The following is an 18,794-nucleotide window of genomic DNA, read 5'->3' as shown; positions in this document are numbered from 1 at the left end:
AAACGCGGTATCAATCTATTTTACTTTCAAAATCTCGTGAAATTTCATTGTTCTGTTACAAACTCTCGTGATATTTTGCAAATTCTTGTGAGATTTTGTTAGTAAAATAGATCGATACCGCGTCAATATATCAACATATAAAAATATGGCAAAATTTTGATGACATATAGCAATATTTCATTAGTAAAAGAGACTGATATGGTGTTTTTAAATGGCAATATATCAGCATATGAAGATATTGTGATATTTTAATGTATCAATATTTTTTCCCTCGTCTTTAGAAGTTTTTAAGTCTGTAAAAAAGTTTTTGAGGAAGAAGAAGAAGTAGTATTTTTATTTATTTATTTTTTTTGACTTTAGAAACTCAGAAGCTGATCAAATATCGGGTTAAATATCGGTGGGGTGGCCGATGTCCGATATTCAGTTTTAAGGCCGATACAGCCCGATACCGATAGGGGGCCGATTATATTGTGCATCCCTAAAAGAAACTGTTTACAGAGCTGATCTTGACCTAAACATTAATTGGAATTCAACAGAAAGATGTTGTTATAATGAAGAAATTAGCCAGATATACTTGTTTAGTAAATGGCCCTGACATGTGTTCAGTTGTTGCTGCTTTCGTTTCAACTGAACCAAAATAAACAGATTTAAAGACAGGATAAAAAAAAAGTTAATTATACAAAACTATTGTGATTTTTGAGTTGCATAAATCCCTCTTAGTTCAGGTCTCAATGATGAAGAGTCTTTTCTGTAAAAAGCCAGCACCACGTCATAATTTCTTCCCCCAACAGTGGTTTTTTATTTTGGCTCAGGCCTGACAGAGCTTGATCAACACACCTTTTAAGTATTAATGCTGGCACCCTGCTTCTGCTCGATGAAAGAAAAAGCAGACAAGCAGAAACAGCAAATGCATGGGCACTGAGTCATGTCACTGCGAGGAAGGAACAGTACTTCAAAGTCTGGAATTTGAGCTCTCTTAAGTTTCCTGTCCCTAACCACAGGACTTTGATAAGGTCCAGAGATTCCGCTAAATATTTTAAAGCCTTCTTTTATCTGTGAACTAGGCCCATCCAGGAACTTGAATGGCAACAGGCCCGAAAAAAAAAAGAACAGACCACATATTGATCTTTTTTTTCCTTTTTTTTTTTACTTATATTTACAGATGGGACAAGCAGGCTCTGGTTGACTTGCCATAGATAGTTTTCACCTCAACGCCTGTGTTGGGCATTTCCCCTCTTTATCCCCTCACAACATGCAATAAGGAAGCTAACTGGAATTTCTGCACAATAAACTTAAAGGGGAAGGGACATTGTATAAAACATATGTTCTCTGCTGGTAAATATGAGAGAATAAACAATTAATCTATGTAACCGTGATAAGACAGTTACAGAAATAACAGTCAATATGGTAAACGAATCAAATCATAAACATTTGCTTAAACAATCACCCACTCAGAGCAATGATTAAGCCAAAGGAGACAGTGAAGAGGACATTTCAAAACGTAGTTTAGCTTCACATAAATTAAATTCAGTAAAAAAAGTTTTTAAAATAATTTTTTTTCAAGCACCTTTCACTACCAATTTATCACTTTGTTATATGAGAAAAAGAGAGAGAGAAACTCAGAATAAATTTTTCTAAAAGGGAGTTGTATGTTTATTGTATAGCATTTTTCTTTTGATTACTCCTAATTAAAATTATTGTTTTATTAGTACACAAAAAAAACTTTAGCTTTGTGTCTGTAACTTGAAAACATAGCAAGCCATTACAGTTTTTTTTTTTTCAACAGCTGCAAATTCTGTCCAACATTTTCCTCATTCCAACATTCATTTTTATGAGGCCAAGTTCAACAATCCCCCTCCACTTGATAAAGTTAAATCAGGAGAGCCGGAAAAAAACAAGACATGTCTGCTTCAGTTGTCTGGAACTCTGTCAGAATGCAAACATCTTTATCGTTGGAAGAGAACAAACATTGGGTAACGGTATTCTTTCGAATCACAGAGGTTCAAACGAATGTGGCCCAAAGCAGCACGGCAGAAGTTAATATTTGATTGCATGAAGAAGAAATTTGAGCTCAGTGAGAACTTGGGAGTCTGGGAATGTGTGCCTTTCTGTGAACCTGTTAAGACCAACCAGAACTGGAGCGGCCCTTGTATGCACCAGGGCACTGTCTCCTCAGCTGAATAACTGATACAGGTCTTTCTTTTTAGTCAGGTTTTAGCCGGGCCCATGCCAGATGCCTTTTAAGTCAAAAAATCCAGGGCCCCATTTTACAAGAGTGAGTGGGAGAACATCTCTGACAAGTGCGTAGTGGAGATATCTGACAGCCGAGGTTGTTAACAGCCCCTGATAAGCCCTGGAGAAAACATTGAGGTGACAATAGAGCAGGAAACACCAGCAGAAGCTCTGACATGAACAATCAGAGATGAGGCTAAGTGAAGTGGAGAGGAATAAAATGAACAGACATAGTGGGGAGAAGCAAAGGCATTAAAGCCCAAAGGAGGGGATGTTTTTAGATGAGGAAAACAAGAGCTTTGAAATATTGTTTAACAGATTGGCTTGCCTTTCAATACCAAATAGCTGTTATGTCTGCCCTTCCTTCTATGCAGACCTTCTTAGAACAGGCGTCTCTCTGCATCACTTCTTCCCTCCAAGAAGCGAGCCTCCATTTAGGAACACAGCTGACTCCTACTCACCTTTATCGAACAAAAACTGGAATATTCCACTCAGCATAAAGTTACCACAAACATCCCTTGATCTAACACACAGCAAACCAATAACGTCTAAAGATCAAACAAAAAAGAAAAAAATGAACGTCTTTAAGCTTCCACACAGCTTGAAGACCCAGAGGCTACAGTAGTCAGCTAGCAGACAGTGCTCCTTCTCATGTAGTGTAATTAAAGAGAAGACGGGGCTGTATTGACTAGGAAACCACTGCATGCCCTTGAAGGAACATCTGTACTGGAGAAAAACAAGGCAATTATACAAAAGGGTAGAGAAGGGGAGAGGAGGGCTCTGTAGCAGGGCGGATGGAAGAAAACACATCATACCCTGATAAACCAACAAAACAAATCCTGATACATTAAAGAAACAACCCGGGTCTGTTTTAGCTTTATTCTGCCAAAACAAAGCTTGAAAAATGCCCTACCCCAGGACTGCTTAGCAACTTTTTGTTTTTAAGTGTAGCTTTTGGAAAACCTTTATCTGCTTTCTTGATACCTCGAGGCGCTCCAGATGAATCCATTTACCCCGACCTCGGACCGGTCCTTAGAGAGAGAGGCAATCTGCTCTAAACAATACTGCTGCTCTCAGGTCTGTGTGAGAACAACTGAGCAGAAATACAACATAAACATCAACTATGAGAAGAACCAAACTGTGTGCTTGCATTGTTCACAATGTGGCATTCTGTTTAAACCCTTTTTCCACTCGTAACAAAGTGATTTTAACATTTTTCTTATTTTACATGGCCACATGTGCACAGATAAGGGATTGATAACATTGCAGGAAGCTCCCAAAAGGACTACCAGTCCAAGAATAAACAAAGACAAACAATAAGCGCTGCAGAGAAAGATACGGTCACAAGGGGAAAGAAGCAGGTTTTATTTCCACTATTTGTTCTGTAGGCTTCCACAGAGAACCCAAGGTTGTTTGTTAATCTAAACTGACAATGAAGGCGGCACATAGGTCTAAAGGACAATAAAAAAAGAAAAGAAAATAGGGCTGTAGGCTTTGGTGACCGAGGCAACATATTCCCACATTTTCTTCAAAAAAGGCTTTGACACATTTTCTCATGAAACAATCACAAACATCAATGTATTGACTTATGTTCAATGTTGTATCATTCTTTCTAATAATTCATAAAGCTGAGCCGTCCTGTCAACTAACCTGGATCACTGCAGCTCCCTAAAAGTTCCAGGCTACTTGTCGGCTTCTATGATCAATGTCATGTAGAGTCTGTCTTCTACAGTAGATACGGCTCAGATGATGGACTTGGATAAACTTGCTGTGTGAGATGTTTAAAATTCTATCTGGAATTTATTTTTGGTCCCCATCATGCTATTTGTTCAGTAATGTTAAGAAATCGTGGAGCCCTAACCCAAACCCAGAAGAGTTTGACTTATACCAAGATAAAAGCATACACAACTTCATTTACTAATTAGGAGATTTGTTTTCAATTTAATTCCTTGTAGGGCTGGGTGTAATGGCCAAAATATAAGATCTAATTTTTTTTTTTGTCATCTTGGACAATTGCGATTTGAATCAAATTTAAGTGAAGTATTAAAAACTGCATGCATTTATATTAAAAAAGGTTTACTTTATCAAAAAATATAATGTGCAAAGTAACAAACATTTAGCTAACAATACATTTATTGTAAAAAAAATTTATATTATTAACATAAATCTTGTGCAAGAAACACCAATGTTCACTCAACAATAAATTTACACCTATGTATATTCAGTACAAGTGCAAGAAAAAAGTGCTTAATTTGAGAGCTGTTGAGAGCCTAGTTCATGTCGAAATAATACAGAGTTAAACTTATGTTCGGCTGTAGAGATCAACTGGACCATAGGTCCGTAATACTTGAAAATAACAAAACAGAGTTTAACTTTTCACAGCTCGCTTGCAGTGTTTCAACTCGGCGGGTCATATTCTGGATCACACCCTTTTAGCATGTGAAGAAAGCAAGGCTTCTCTACGGTGTAAATGGGCACCATGTTCATCCCTATATGAACAGCTACGGGGTCGGTCATCTGTTTACACTGCACTTGTCGTACGGCACTGCTTTAGAAAATGAGGCGACCAGGGTTTGTGCTATTTTCTTGATGGGGTTGTCTTTGCCCGTGCTCCCGATGCTGCACTCCCAAAGCTGTGAGCGCTTCTCCCACTCTGTTGCGTGCCTTTGCCGGAGATGCTGAAACAAGTTAGTTGTGCTGCTAGTCTTGGTTTTGAAAGCATTTCGACAAACTTTGCACACTACTGTAGTCTGCTCTATATCAGCTTTGTCAAAGCCAAACCACTTCTAAATAATTGATGAAACACAAGTCCCCTTTCAAACTCCTCAGATTGAGCTGCAGCCAAGGTGCGAGTAAACAGTGCACAATTCAGGCAGAAGGACGAAAGAAGCGGCAGAAGAAAACGTACAAGTAAAAAATGCAAAAGACGAGACTTCCACGATTTTATGAATTAGCAAACTTTAAAAAAATGTGGATTAATCAAATTAATTCAATTTATCGCCCAGCCCTAATTGGTTGCACAGGATTTTATGTCAGAGAATCAGAGTAAAGGGGGTATTATACATATGTGTGTGACAATTGTTAACACTATACCTGTAAGTAATCTGGAACAGTGTGAAGCATACTAATGCCTTTTTAAGTGACCGTAGGAGGTAAAAGCAGCAATGAATATAATTTGAAATCAATATTTTCCCAGCATTTTATTTCCAAATGTTGAAAAATATCCTTTTGACTTGACATGTGGTACGTAACATCAAATCTAGCATACCACTGCCAGATAGACAAAGCAACAAGTAGCTTTTATGTACTTTTCATTTGAATGAAAAACCTTCTTGAACTGAAGGCATACAACTTAGTTTTCCTCAATATTTCTCGTAAACATGTTATTGAAGTGGAGTACTTCCTATCAATGTCGTATTTTCTTTGCTTTATTTGCTGATATATGAACCTCCAAAATACTTCCAACAGAAAATGCTTGACCCTACCACTGGGCTAAAGTTGAATGAGAACAACCCTCCCTCGGATTCTTCAATAAACCCCTTTTTCACAGATTTCTTAATGTCCCTCTGGCAAATATTTAGCTGACAAGCTCCAGACTGCCAGACTACCTCATTTCTTGGCAGAGCTACTCTAACCTCAACTGGGTATGTCTCGCTAATACCTGGTGTGTGTGCTGTCTCCATCCTCTCCTTCCTAAACAGCCAGATCTAAAGAAAACATCTGTGTGATGAAGAGGGAGGAAATGTTTTCACTGGCTCACTGACAGCCTTTACTGCCTAACCAAAACAAAGTAAAATCTTTATGTACATTTATGTTTTATGCATTTTTTTTATTTTTGTATGGCTGTCAAATTCAAAGACTAAAGTAGGGCTGCAACTAACGATTATTTTGAAAATCGATGAATCGGCCGATTATTTTTTCGATTAATCGATGAATCGGACACAAAATATTTTTTTTATATTAACCTCTTCATTCCAAAATAAACATTTTAGACAGAACAAACAAGCACACAAGTACAGGTTGCTCATTAACTGTACTGGTGCAATATGAAAAATAAATGTTTGTGTTAAAACTACGCAAACTTACATGAGAAATGTAGCTGTACATCCACAAAATATAGGCTACTTTGTTTCATAAAGCGCAAAAAGAGACAGGCATTTTTGTTTTTAAAAGCCCCTAAGGGGTTCAAACAATAGCCCCCCCCCCATTTCAACAAATGAGGTTTTTTTAGACTAGAAGAGTTCTGCCTTTTAAGACAGGAAAGTATAGCAGTTAAAGTTGCTACTTGAGAAAATCCTGAACCCTAGAGATAAAAATAGCCCTGTGATTCAAATTATAAATTGTATTTGGAATAAAAATGAGAGAACTAGGGGTGCTAAAAAACACATCCTCCAAAGACAGATATTTACATGGGAATGTGGCAAATAATGAATTGACATATTACTGATCTTGCTGGATTTTATTCTGCTTTACTTCCATAAATTGCAGGATCTTCTTTACTTTATCTTTGCCAGAAGATTTAAACTTTAAAAGCCTTGCCCTCATTATTTGCAAGTTAATTTATTTATAAAGAAAATATAAACGCTGCTTAAGCTAATTCAAATGAAATTAAAAGTAAAATAAGAAGCCAACCTTATCACTGTCTGTAACCTACTAACAAGCTAAGGAAAGCATCAGATGAGCTACCTGAGAAACTAACTTACGTTTCCCCACTTTAAAATGAAAAAAACACGGTTACTCATCCTGCTGATCAGCTCTCTTCACTGCCATTGAAGGCTCCAACGTGTTTTCTTTTCAGGTGCTGCGTCATAACAGTGGTGCTTCCGTGCCATGTTCATTTGTTTTTACAAAAGTTGCATGTTACGACTTTTTTCACTTTACAAAGCGCAGGCTATTTTAATTATTGTGATCAATTTGCGCCGTCAATCCCGGCGCATGCGCGCTTCATTTGCAGTCTGGACGCTGAGGGTAAACTCCTCACTAAAATCCTGCGGCTCTGACTGCAGCGCTGAGAGGGATTCTTGTGGGAGAGGGAGAAAGGCGTTGGGATGGGGGAGGCGCCCCACGGCAGCAGCTGCCGCTGTAGGAGAAGAGTAGGAACGATACATGCTTTCACGTAAGAGTCTCCAAAAGCCGCCAGTGACACCGTAAAAAGTCGCCAGATTTGTCGCTAGTAGCTTTTTTTAAAAATAGTCGCTGGAGGGGTCTGAAAAGTCGCTGAGTTGGCAACACTGCAACTGCGGCGCTGACTCGCTCCGCCATATTTTTTTTTTTCTTCCCCGGGATGACGGCGGCGGCGGATGACGCATTAATCGCGCGGCACAACTAATCGATGATTAAATTCGTTGCCAACGCTTTTAAAAGTCGATTTTTATCGATTTTATCGATTCGTTGTTGCAGCCCTAGACTAAAGTCAACTTTACTTGATCATGGAAATAACGGAGAATCCTTGTTGTGTTTCACAAAGTTAGGTAACAATAACCATTTGCCTTGGTGGAATAAAAAAAGAAAAAAAAACACTAACCTTTCTGACAATGGTTAGACGTCCAGCAGCGGTAGTCCTTGTTGTCTTTGAACGACGTTGTGCGACAGATAGGGTTATCCTCCATGATGCCCGGGCAGATGTCGTCACACTCCTTTGGCTCCTTGTTCCGAGTTATAATATTATTTACGTAGCTGTCCATGATCAGAGACCAGTCCACCGAGTCCAGGTAACATAGCTCTCCGTTCTTTTCAATCTGCACTGTTCCACGGGTGATGTTCATCAAGTTGTACAGACCGATGTCCTTTAAGTTGTTCATCTCGTAGATCACCAAAGCATTTCCAAAGAACAGGTTAAGGCCCCGGATGACACTTAGGTTGGGAAAGAGTTTGCTGAGGCTATCCAAGCCAGGGACCCGAAACAGCAGCAGATAGTCAGTGATGACGGTCAGCTTTGGGAAGCTGAGGGTGCGGAAGACCTCCTGGTTGATGTTGCTCGTCTTTTCATTGATTAAAACAATTTGTAGGTAACCTTCCAACACCGTGCAGTTCTCAAGACGCTTGAATTCACTTATGTCATTCCTGATGTCAATACTTGGGCTACAGACTGAAAGAAAGGAAAGCAAAACACATTTTTAAGTGAGAATTGATAAAGTGACAGCAAAAGTGTGTTTGACATTTAAAAAAAAAACAAATAAGACCCCTATACATCATTTTTACTTGACACACAAAAATCCTGAGCTCCAAATTCTTTTGAACAATTCCCTGAACAATGGATGGATGGATGGATGGAAAACAGGAAATATTACTACTCATCACTTTATTTGGATTTAGTTTTTACATATGCATAGATATACGTACAGATATATATACAGAAGAGCTATATGTGTATATATTTTATCTCTTTTTATTCTTTTTTTTATCTTTATTATATTGTATAGTTGGATGTGTGTATATATCATGTAAAACTGTAACTGGAGCGTGTAACAAAAGTAATTTCCCTCTGGGATTATTAAAGTATTTCTGATTCTGATACTCTTTTATTAATACTCTAATACTCATATTAATACTCTTCTTTGTGTGTAAACCCACCCTTATTGCTTAACTTTGCGAGGCTACCTTAATGAAGGTAGTAGTTTCAATGCATTGTATTCTTCGACCAAAAAACAAAACAAAAAAAAAACACTACAATAATCTCCTTAAAGCATCTAATCCTTGCAGTCAAGATGTCAAGCCTGGCATAATGTTTTGTCATGATCTGGAAGCCTGTATGTTGCACCAGGGCTCCACATTTTTAAACCCTCTAAAAGACGTGAGCCTTTTGGTCAGTACCCACTCTAGAGCCTATTTCCTGCAGTAACAAGATACAGTCTATTATGTTAAGATGCACAAGTTAAAATGCTCAAAACACATTTTTGTATATGGTCAGACATAACGCCTGCCTTTAAAAGTAAAATATTTTGTCTGTCACCTCAGATAACCTCAGCATGTACGTGATCCAATTCTCTGAGCTTGGAAAATAACACTTGAAACCACAGTGCTCAGAGCGCCCGCTGGCAACATCCACATAAACCTTTTATTATTGATGACGATCAGCTCTGCCGGTAAACGTTACTATGCTCCGCTACAACGAAAGCTAATCTGTAATTTTCACAATTAAACAAAAACAATCTTAATGCATAAAACCTAAACTTGTCTCGATCTGCCGGGAAAATTCTAGTTTTGGTTGTGCTCAGAGGTGCCAGGTTGTGACACAATCGCTTCTGATGCTACCTTCCAAGCATGCAGTGATGTGTGAACGAGTTTTGACAGACAAGCAGTGGCAACCATCACACCAGAAGTCCCATATTAAAAAAGAAAAGCGCTACAAAAAACTTTTCAAAGGCAGAGGATCCAAAAAAAAATGTCTCATCAACCTTATGTAGTGACATAATGCAAATTATTAAGCATACCCACAATTCACATGTGTTTGCCAAACACACAATACTTTGCTTTTAATCTCATTAAAAGAAAAGCTGAGAGTACATTACAACAAATAAAAATCCTTAAAAAAAAAAGGAGCCATTTTCTTTTCAGCAAGGACAATGTTCAATTAATGTTTATCAAACCTTGATTTGTTAAACCAGTTTTAAGGAATTTGCAATATAAATTAGTTGTATCCATGGTGGAAAGCGACTGCCTTTGTAGGAGTTTCCAATGTTTTGAACTACCCCTCATTTTCTTAAATTTGCTTAAGATATAGACGCACTGGTTAAGAGAAAGATTAGGTAAGCAAATACCCAGTGTGCAAACACAGAGTGTGTAAAGTGCTTCAATGTCAATATTATCTAACTTTGTTACAAAGATAGAACCTTTTTAAAGGAAACCTTGTACTTTATTTAGTCAGCTAAAAAGTTATTTTAGTGAGTGGTTCCCATGTTTTAAGACCTATTCTACAGGTGGCAGTATTTGATCTATTCCATCAGAATGAACTATTATAATTATCATGCATTACCAAACTGAAACAAAATTAGAAGTCGCTTAATAAAAAATAAAGAAAGTATGTTTGTAACTGAATTTGGTGAGAGTTGCAAGGATACCTTTTTATCAAATAAACTTGCCCGAACCACTAAATGTAATTTTTGTATTTGAAATGAGTGATAGATAATACATCACCTTGGCAACTAATGATTATTTTTCAAATCGATTTATCTGTTGATAATTTTTTCGATTAAAAATCCCATAGCCAAAGAAGACTTTTTACGAAATTAAACCAAGTGAAACTCAAACTTTACCACTTGATGAGTTCTGGATAGAGCATATTGGTTATTTTTTTAATCATATATGTAACATGTTTATATATTTTTAAACATCTTGGCATAATTACCGCTCTAAGTGGTTCGCTCTGTCAGCTAAATGCATGTTTTAGAGTCTCTATACTCTAGTTAACAATTAATTGATCATTAAATTAGTTGACGATTATTTCAATAACCAATTAATCACGATTAATCCGATTGTTTCAGCCCTATATGAATTTAAAACATTTTGTTGAATTTTTTCAACCTGATATCTTTTTTTTTAAATCAACATTTCTTTTTAATCATTAACAGCAATAATACACTACTAAGTTAAACATTTTTACATTACTCTCACTTGTCTATTACATTATATTCACTTGTCTATTACAGTTGAAGTTCTTTTTTCAAATTTCACATAATATTTAGGACAGTTTTTATCACTTAATGCTTATATATTGTTACTTATAAATTTTGTTTTAGATATTTATAAGTCTATTAAACTCAAGAATTAGGAATTTCAAAGAAGATGACCTGTCATATCCTCTTTATAGTTAATATAGGAAAAAAACATAAGCTGTTGGTCCGACAGGCAAAGGTCTGAATATTGCAGAGAACATGCTGGCAACAGTTGTTTTAAAAATGGTAATTAGTTGGTCAAAGGCCCACCTTGACATATGAGCTCCTTGGTTAAACCTGTTATGTTCTTACAGAGGCTTAGGATGCAGCCAATGGGACACTGCTGCATCGTCTGTCCAATAAGACAAAGAAGTCTGGAATACATTTCTCTGATTCTTTTCAAAACAGTAGTCAAGAAGATACCTGAGTTTTTTAGCCTGAAAGAAAAACCATTACATTGAAATGTTTTTCTGCGGGAGAATGGAAACGGAATTCACAGAAAAATTGTGCAGAAAATGACCGTTTGATTTGCATGCTTTAAGCCTCTCTGCTTAAAAGCAGAAGTCATATTGTTTATGGAGGGGATGGACGGGTTATATTTGCCCCCGTTGGAGTGTTTCACTCGTCCAAATTTAGAACGGAAACAATTACTCCTGTAGAAAATAGTATTTGCTTTCTCCAATCAACACCAATGCCCCTGGGCTCCACATGTGAGCCATCGAGCTGCATGTCTCCTTTGTATCATTGAGAATTTTCTTCCAGCTTCTCCAGTAGCCGGGGAGCGAGGGAGGAGGGGTGGAGCCACACAAATACAAAGACTAATTTGTTTGTTGGTAAAGAGAAGCTCTGGGCTCCACTTCCTGGCATTAATAAAATCGGGGGCGTCTGGGCAGCGGAAGATAAGATTCCAGCCAAGCCAAGCTATGGAGAGGCCACACGGGTGTAGAACTGCTGCAAAGAGAAACCGCTACCTTCTAAATGTGCCTCTGGAAGTGGTGAAGATTCCAAAAAAAGAAGGCCTGGAATGAGAATACAATAAGGGAGAGGAATGACACAGCCCTCCTCTTTGTGACTCTTATTCTGCCCATTAGGCATGTTAAGTAGCTGGAATTCCAATCATTTCCTCACACAAAAGCTTGAAAAAGATTTTGCCTCCAAATAAGCCAGCAGGCTCCCCCAACCCCAACCAATCCACAAAAAAGCACTTAGATACAACGTTGTTACCATGATTACATCACATAAAAACATACTTCAGGAGCTTTATTCTCATGGAATGATATCCTGCACATGTGTCCATCTACCGTCTGCATTTCTTTGCTCTTCACAGTGCTGAGTAAACACACATATCTCCACAGCGTAACTGGATCCATGGGCTCATGTGTATGATTGATAAACCCTGGCCCTGCCCTCTGAGGAGATGTCAACACGCAAACACATCCGCATACACACCTGCACCAGCACACACACACAGGCAAACATGACCCCATGCACCTCTGTTAAAATTAAACCAAGACTCTAACGGCAAACACTTGTTGAATCCACAGAACATACCCTGTTTGGAAATAATCAACCTTATCTCACACTTGTGTTGAAAAAATATGTACCTTTGTAAAATTGTGTGCTTGATTACTTTACTGTGAAAGAAAACGGCAACCGATACGATTCATTCATTTATTTTTCAGTTGTTGATATTTGGTTAATTAATTTGATTAATAACAATTACAGAGCTTTTTTATTTTATTTTTATCATTTGAACCATTTTTTACTCCTTTAGCTGATAGAATATGTTGGGGCTTTTTTGTTGTTTTTTTCCCCAGAGCTGTATTGTTGGTTTTTCTGTAAACTGCTAAACCTAAAACGTACCAGTCTAAACAATTTTAATACAACAATCAAATAAAACAAAAAGCCTGCAGGTTCATTTAAAGAGATGTTGTTTTGAATCCAACTGAAAAAGAAAGGAATTGAACATAATTTTTTTTATATTGTTGCTTTTTTTTTTTTACTTTTTTTCCCATAAAAATACAGACACACAATGGTGAAACCTTTAGCTTAGCTTTACCAACAATAGCATCAAAGTAAATGCTGTTGGTTTATTTATTCAACGATGTTGGGGTTGCATTGACTGACTTTTTTCTGTTTGTTTTTTGGGTTGTTTTTTTATTTTACACAAGACTAGAGCTGAAACAATAAATTAAATCAATCGGGAGTAATCGATTATTGAAATTATTGTCAACTAACTTAGTAATCGATGCAGCTTTAACTGGAGTATAGTGGCTCTAAAATATGCATTTAGCTGACAGAGCTAAATACATATAAGTAACTTTAAACAAAATATATTTCCTGTGGTAGGGGGATTTTTAAAAAGCAAGTGGTTACTCCACATGCATGCTGCGCGACACTTAGAGCAGTAATTATATAAAAAAAAAAAATAGATAAACATTTTGCATTTAAGATAAAAAAAAAAAAAATAGATATATATACCGGTATGTTTTCTCTATCTAGACGTCCTCAAGTGGAAACATTTTAGTTTCAACTGGTTTACTAGTTTAACAAAATCTTCTATAAGAAATTTTTGGCTATCCAATCATTAATCGATTAATCAAATAATAATTGACAGATTAATTGCTTTGCAAAATAATCATTAGCTCTGGACAAGACATATCCAAACTGTAAAACCTCTAGCCTCTAGGCTTTTTCTGCAGAACGGTGACGTTAACCCTTTATAGGGCACTCTGTGAAATAATTTGAAAATCTAAATTTCAAGCCAATAGTGTTCTTGGAATCCAGAAAAAGACTTTATTACCTTTGTAACATTTAAAAATTTGGATATTTTGATGGCAAAAAATGTATGTCAATGTAATAACAAGAAACGCTAACTTGTCCGACTATATTAAGAAAAAAAACAAAAGTGCTTCTATAGGAAATTCATGAAAAACACTCTAAGAGTGGAAGAAACAATTTTTTTTGTACAACATAACCTTAGAGGCATTAATGCTGATACTGGCACTTACATTTTTTAGTTTATAAACCTAAATGTAATTGTTAACTAGGCTTATTAACTTTTTTACTTTACTTTTTAACTTTTCAATTAGCCTTTTACCTTTTTTCTTGACTTGTTAACTTTTTCTAACTTAATTTACAGTAGGTAATATATATCATTCAAGGGCTCATCTAATTGGTCAAATGCCAAAATAAGATATACAGCCATGTAGCAGCATCTTTGCTGAATGGCTGGATATAGATCCTGTGCTTCTAGACCTCCATGAGGGACAGGAGGACTCCATTTGTAAGGGTATGCAAGTGATCAAAAACGCTAACTTGCCCTATAAAGGGTTAAGAATCCTAAAACCACATTCTTACAACTGGAAAGGTAGTATGAATTTCCAATATCTATATATGAATATTTTTCTCTTTTTTAATAAATCTACAGACTCACCACTCTCTTTACCTGAATTGCAAGGAAAGACACAAAAATATAAAATCTTAATGAAATATATGCATATCAAAAGATATCCTCGATAAATCACTTACTTTTTAGCTGTAAGACTACAGCTCAATATTGTCACTGTGTGATTAGTGATAATGACTATGTCATTTACCGGCAGCAACTTAAGTTTAAAGTGAGTCAGAGAGCATTTGTTGTGCACGCCACTTCACCTCGCACCTGCCACATCAACCGTCCCTAATCCATGGCATACTGGAAGTCATCTGACCACCATTCTGGTGGGTCACTTCCCCTCAGCGGACCCCACTTCAAAACACAGCGGCTCAGATATCACCGAAACCCCAAACAGTAACTCTACACTCCTCGTCATAACGGGTCCCACACAAAGACTCCCTCTCACTCTAGTGGCCAGTAGGTGAGCAGCATTACAAGCTGGAATGACCTGAAAATATTAAAAATATATAAATGCTCTGAAAATAATAAAATTCTATTTGTGAAAAGCTGAAAAAAAAACAAGCTATTGAATAAATATGAAGGTGTTATAATCACCAGAATAAGCTAGTTTGAAACAATTAGACAAATGGAATTACTCAGAATCCCTTAAGAGCTATGCAAACAAATTTACCTGCTGTTTATCCTTGTTACAACAGCTCTAAACCACTGATGGCCTGATTGACAGGATGCAATGAAAAGGATTTATGGTAGGGATGCACCAATACTGACTGGCTGCTGAGAGGTAGATCAAACACATAACAGCTCTGTTCATTTTTTTTTATAAGCCAGCAACTAAACCCATTTTATCAAAGCAGACAAATAGAAAAGAAAACTATCCTTCTATGTACATTTTTATGCTATTTAATAGATTAATCTAGCTCATTTTGCATGTTTATTGTCCTTATTTTGGGCTCTCAAACAATGTTATCCACACTTCATGAAACAAGTGCACATTGGTAATTAAGTGATACTATGAATTATAGCAATAATTCTATGAATTATAGCAAAGCACAAATCTTATTCTTTTGCTAATTTTGCTGGGTTACTTTATATTAAGAATAATTATGGTTCTGGTTCTATTTTGCACAGTTAGAACCTTAAGAAATCTGGTATATAGAAATCAAAATATCTATTACTTCTAGTAGAAATCCATCAGAGGAATAACATTTAAGTCAACACAGATATGAAACTTCCCCTGTGCAAGTATACACTGACAAACTGTCAGGTGAATGCTTTTCATAGCATAATAACTAAAGGTGCAAGGGAGAAAACATGCTGAATAGGCAAACTGACCAGCTGCTAATCTAATAATAAAGTAAGCTAATAGATGTTCTCTTCAGTTATAAAAATGTGGCAAAATTAAGTGACAAGAATTGTAGGAGACTATTTAAAGGCAGCAGGGACTTTCCCCACACATTTAGAGAGACAGATCAAAAGCCTTCCTAATTTAATCCTAGTCATAAATTTAGTCAAGATGAGTTTATTAGGTTAGTTGCTTTAAAAATAAAAACACTAGTACATATTCAGAAAAATTCGGGAAACCGGTCTGAGTCAACGACTTTGCAGCGTCTCCCCTTACAAACCATTATGTGACATAATTTCTAATCCATTACTATCCAAAATGCTGCTTCCAAGATCCTGGCCATGATCAGGGATATTTCTCATATCCCAACAGTCTCCTAAATCACATAATTGGCTGACAACCTACTTGATCGTCAAAGGATAGACTGTAATATTGTGTTTTTTGTCTAAAAGGAAACATCTCATTCGACATTTCTAAAGCTGCATTTCAGGTATAAGCCATGTGTAATGCTCATAGACCGCTTGGCTGGATGTTCCCAGAACTAGACTGTAAACCAGCTGTTCCTCAACTATGAAACCGACTCCCTAAAAGAACAGATTTAGCAAAAAATATTTGTTTTTTTGGAGACCTGAAAAAAACTGCAATCAGTGCATCTCTTGATATGAAAGGCCTGGCAGCTTTATCTTTGAATGTTTTTACACAGGCAGCACTTATCTGATATGACAGGTGACATGCAGTAGGGGAGTTTACAATTATACTCATCACACAAACTGTAAAACACTCTACTAGCCAGTAAACTAAGAGCAAATTATAATGCATACATGCTTGGATGGAGAGACTATATCCAGGCAAAAAAAAAAAAAAAAACTGGAATGCCACATAAAAATAAAGAATTTCATCAAAGCTTTGCAACGCTGTGCTGGCAGGCCTGAAGAGCTGCTGAACAGCATTTCTACAGGATGCTCACAAACTAGCCCAGTGACACACTTTCACATCCTTACCCACGGGCATGCCACTGACTCAGTTATACACACCAATCAAAGAGGGAGAAGACAATCGGCAAGTGTGGAGGTCTTATGTCACCAGAGTCACGAGGCAAAGCAGGGCACCTTGGGTGGCAGCGACAGCGGTCTTAGCTGATGTATGCACCCTGTCATGTTAAGGAGAGCCGTCCTGCGCCGAGCCCCACCCAGAAGGGAAAAGGTTGGACAGGAAGCGTACCTGTCAAACAGCATGCTCACTGATGGCTGATCACTTGTCTCCGCCAATCCAATGTTCCAAGATGACAGAGACAGGAACATTGCTGTGTCCTCATGAGACAGGACATGGAAGGCTTGTGCTCAGACAACCTCACCACCACTGCTTCTGGATACGGTTAAAGAGCTCTGGGTATGGCTGCCAAATGATGAGGGTTTCGAGCAGCACGCAGCTTAACTCTCCCCAAATCGATGAAACCAAATCTGCTTCCTGCATCTTATGCATGATTTCCAAACACCAACTGTTTTCCCAACACTATCTCCCTTCTTAGAAAAAAAAAAAAAAAAAACAAGACACAAAAAAGAAACTGCATGCTAAAAAGTTGTGGCATGGAAAGTCTGTTGCGGCGGGAGTTAAAAGGGAGCTTAATTACATTTTACTGGTGCGGACAGATTATCAAAATGAACAAAAAGATCTGAACCCCAAATGGAGCTCTGAAAGGTTTGGGATTTTCCACTAAGTGATGACAGCAGCTGGAAATTCTGACGCTCTCCAGCCCATGTAAAGTAAACACCATCCACAAGTACTGAGTTAGTGACACTGATGCTTATATTCTGCACAGGCTTTGGTCACTGAGTTTGTGTCTTCTGGAAGGCCTGATGTATTCTACATAGTAGACTCAACATCTGAGAGAAACTCCCTCACCTATCTATTTAGATGTTAATAGTGGTCCATCTGCATGTCTCTTCACATGCAAAGAGGTTTCCACCTAAGTGAGGCATGGGGGGGGGGGGGGGGGGTGATAGTGGTGTCCATGTATAGACGCAAGTTCAATCTCTAAGTCAAAAGCAGAATGAATCATACAGGTGTTTATGAAAGAGTAGCGCTCATTATGATAAAACATAAGACATCAGGGAAAAGAAATAAAAGAAAAGACAGACTGTGAGAGAAATTAACTCTGGAAATCTCAAAATCACGGTTCAAGTAAAAGAAAGCTACAAATAAACCAGACTATCTGCCAATGATTATAATATGCTAGTTTTCTCTTGATCCACTCTGATCAGTTAAATACTAAACAAAATCAGACTTTTTTCAAATATAATAAAACAGCAAACCAAAATGCCTAAAATACTCTTTCTAATCAGTTAAATACAGTTATATTGAATTGTATGCTTTCTTTTTTCTTATTATTACCCAGATTGATATAGTACAGAGGTGTACATATATGTAAGCTTTTACATGAGGGTGTAGGACCCAGCCTCTATCATATTTACAGCTTATAGTATTGAACTACAGCAAATAAAACTGAATTCCAAATCGCCAAACAAAACAAAAGATTTATAGTCAGATTTCTTAGCTTACTTTAATTTCAAAATCTAAGAAAGAAAGAAAGGAAGAAAGAAAGAAACAGAAGAGTGTAAGAAAAAAACAACCTAACAAGTTTAGATGAGAAGGAAGAAATGACAGAAACATTAAAACTACAATAAGGAATGAAGGAAGGAATGATAAGGTAAAGAGAGAATGGAAGGAAACTAAAAGGGAAAGAAGCATGGAACACAATAAAAGGGGCGCAAGGTAAAACAATGAATGTGATGAATCAGAATGAACAACTTGGTCAAAAACAGGCATAAAAATAATCCTTATGCAAAACGCTTGAACTACAGTTCAACCCAGTTCAAGTAGAGATAAAAAATAAATGTAAAAATAGGAAAGTTAAGTTGTGGTCTAAAAAAAGTTAAATAAACATTAGTAGACTCATCTGATTGTTTTGCTCGACTTTGTTTCACTTTTCATTCAAACTCCAGTTTAGAAAAAAAAAAGACTCTAATGTGCCAGATAAAAACAAACAAGTTAGGAAGGAAGAGATGGCAAGAAAGGTAATGCAGAATGGTTGGGATATAAAAAAAAACAGAAAGAAGAAGGAATAAATTCAAAAAGAATGTAAAGAATGTGGAAAATATGGGAAAAC

The 18,794-nt window shown here is 37.0% G+C and overlaps 1 protein-coding gene across 1 annotated transcript in view; it reads right to left on the bottom strand.

Annotated features, from left to right (window-relative positions):
• Positions 1-18,794, bottom strand: part of LOC119772423 (insulin-like growth factor 1 receptor) — a 106,111-nt gene that overhangs the window by 84,574 nt on the left and 2,743 nt on the right. Inside the window, exon 2 of the mRNA XM_038268836.1 lies at positions 7,757-8,320. Within this exon, the coding sequence (XP_038124764.1) occupies positions 7,757-8,320 (564 nt within the window). The remainder of the gene's footprint in view (positions 1-7,756; positions 8,321-18,794) is intronic.

This window comes from Cyprinodon tularosa, unplaced genomic scaffold (assembly GCF_016077235.1).
Source record: "Cyprinodon tularosa strain WSP-4 unplaced genomic scaffold, ASM1607723v1 ctg71, whole genome shotgun sequence".
NCBI lineage: Eukaryota > Metazoa > Chordata > Actinopteri > Cyprinodontiformes > Cyprinodontidae > Cyprinodon > Cyprinodon tularosa.
Note: the sequence above shows the minus strand (reverse complement) of the source record. Positions and strands in the feature narration are given on the sequence as shown.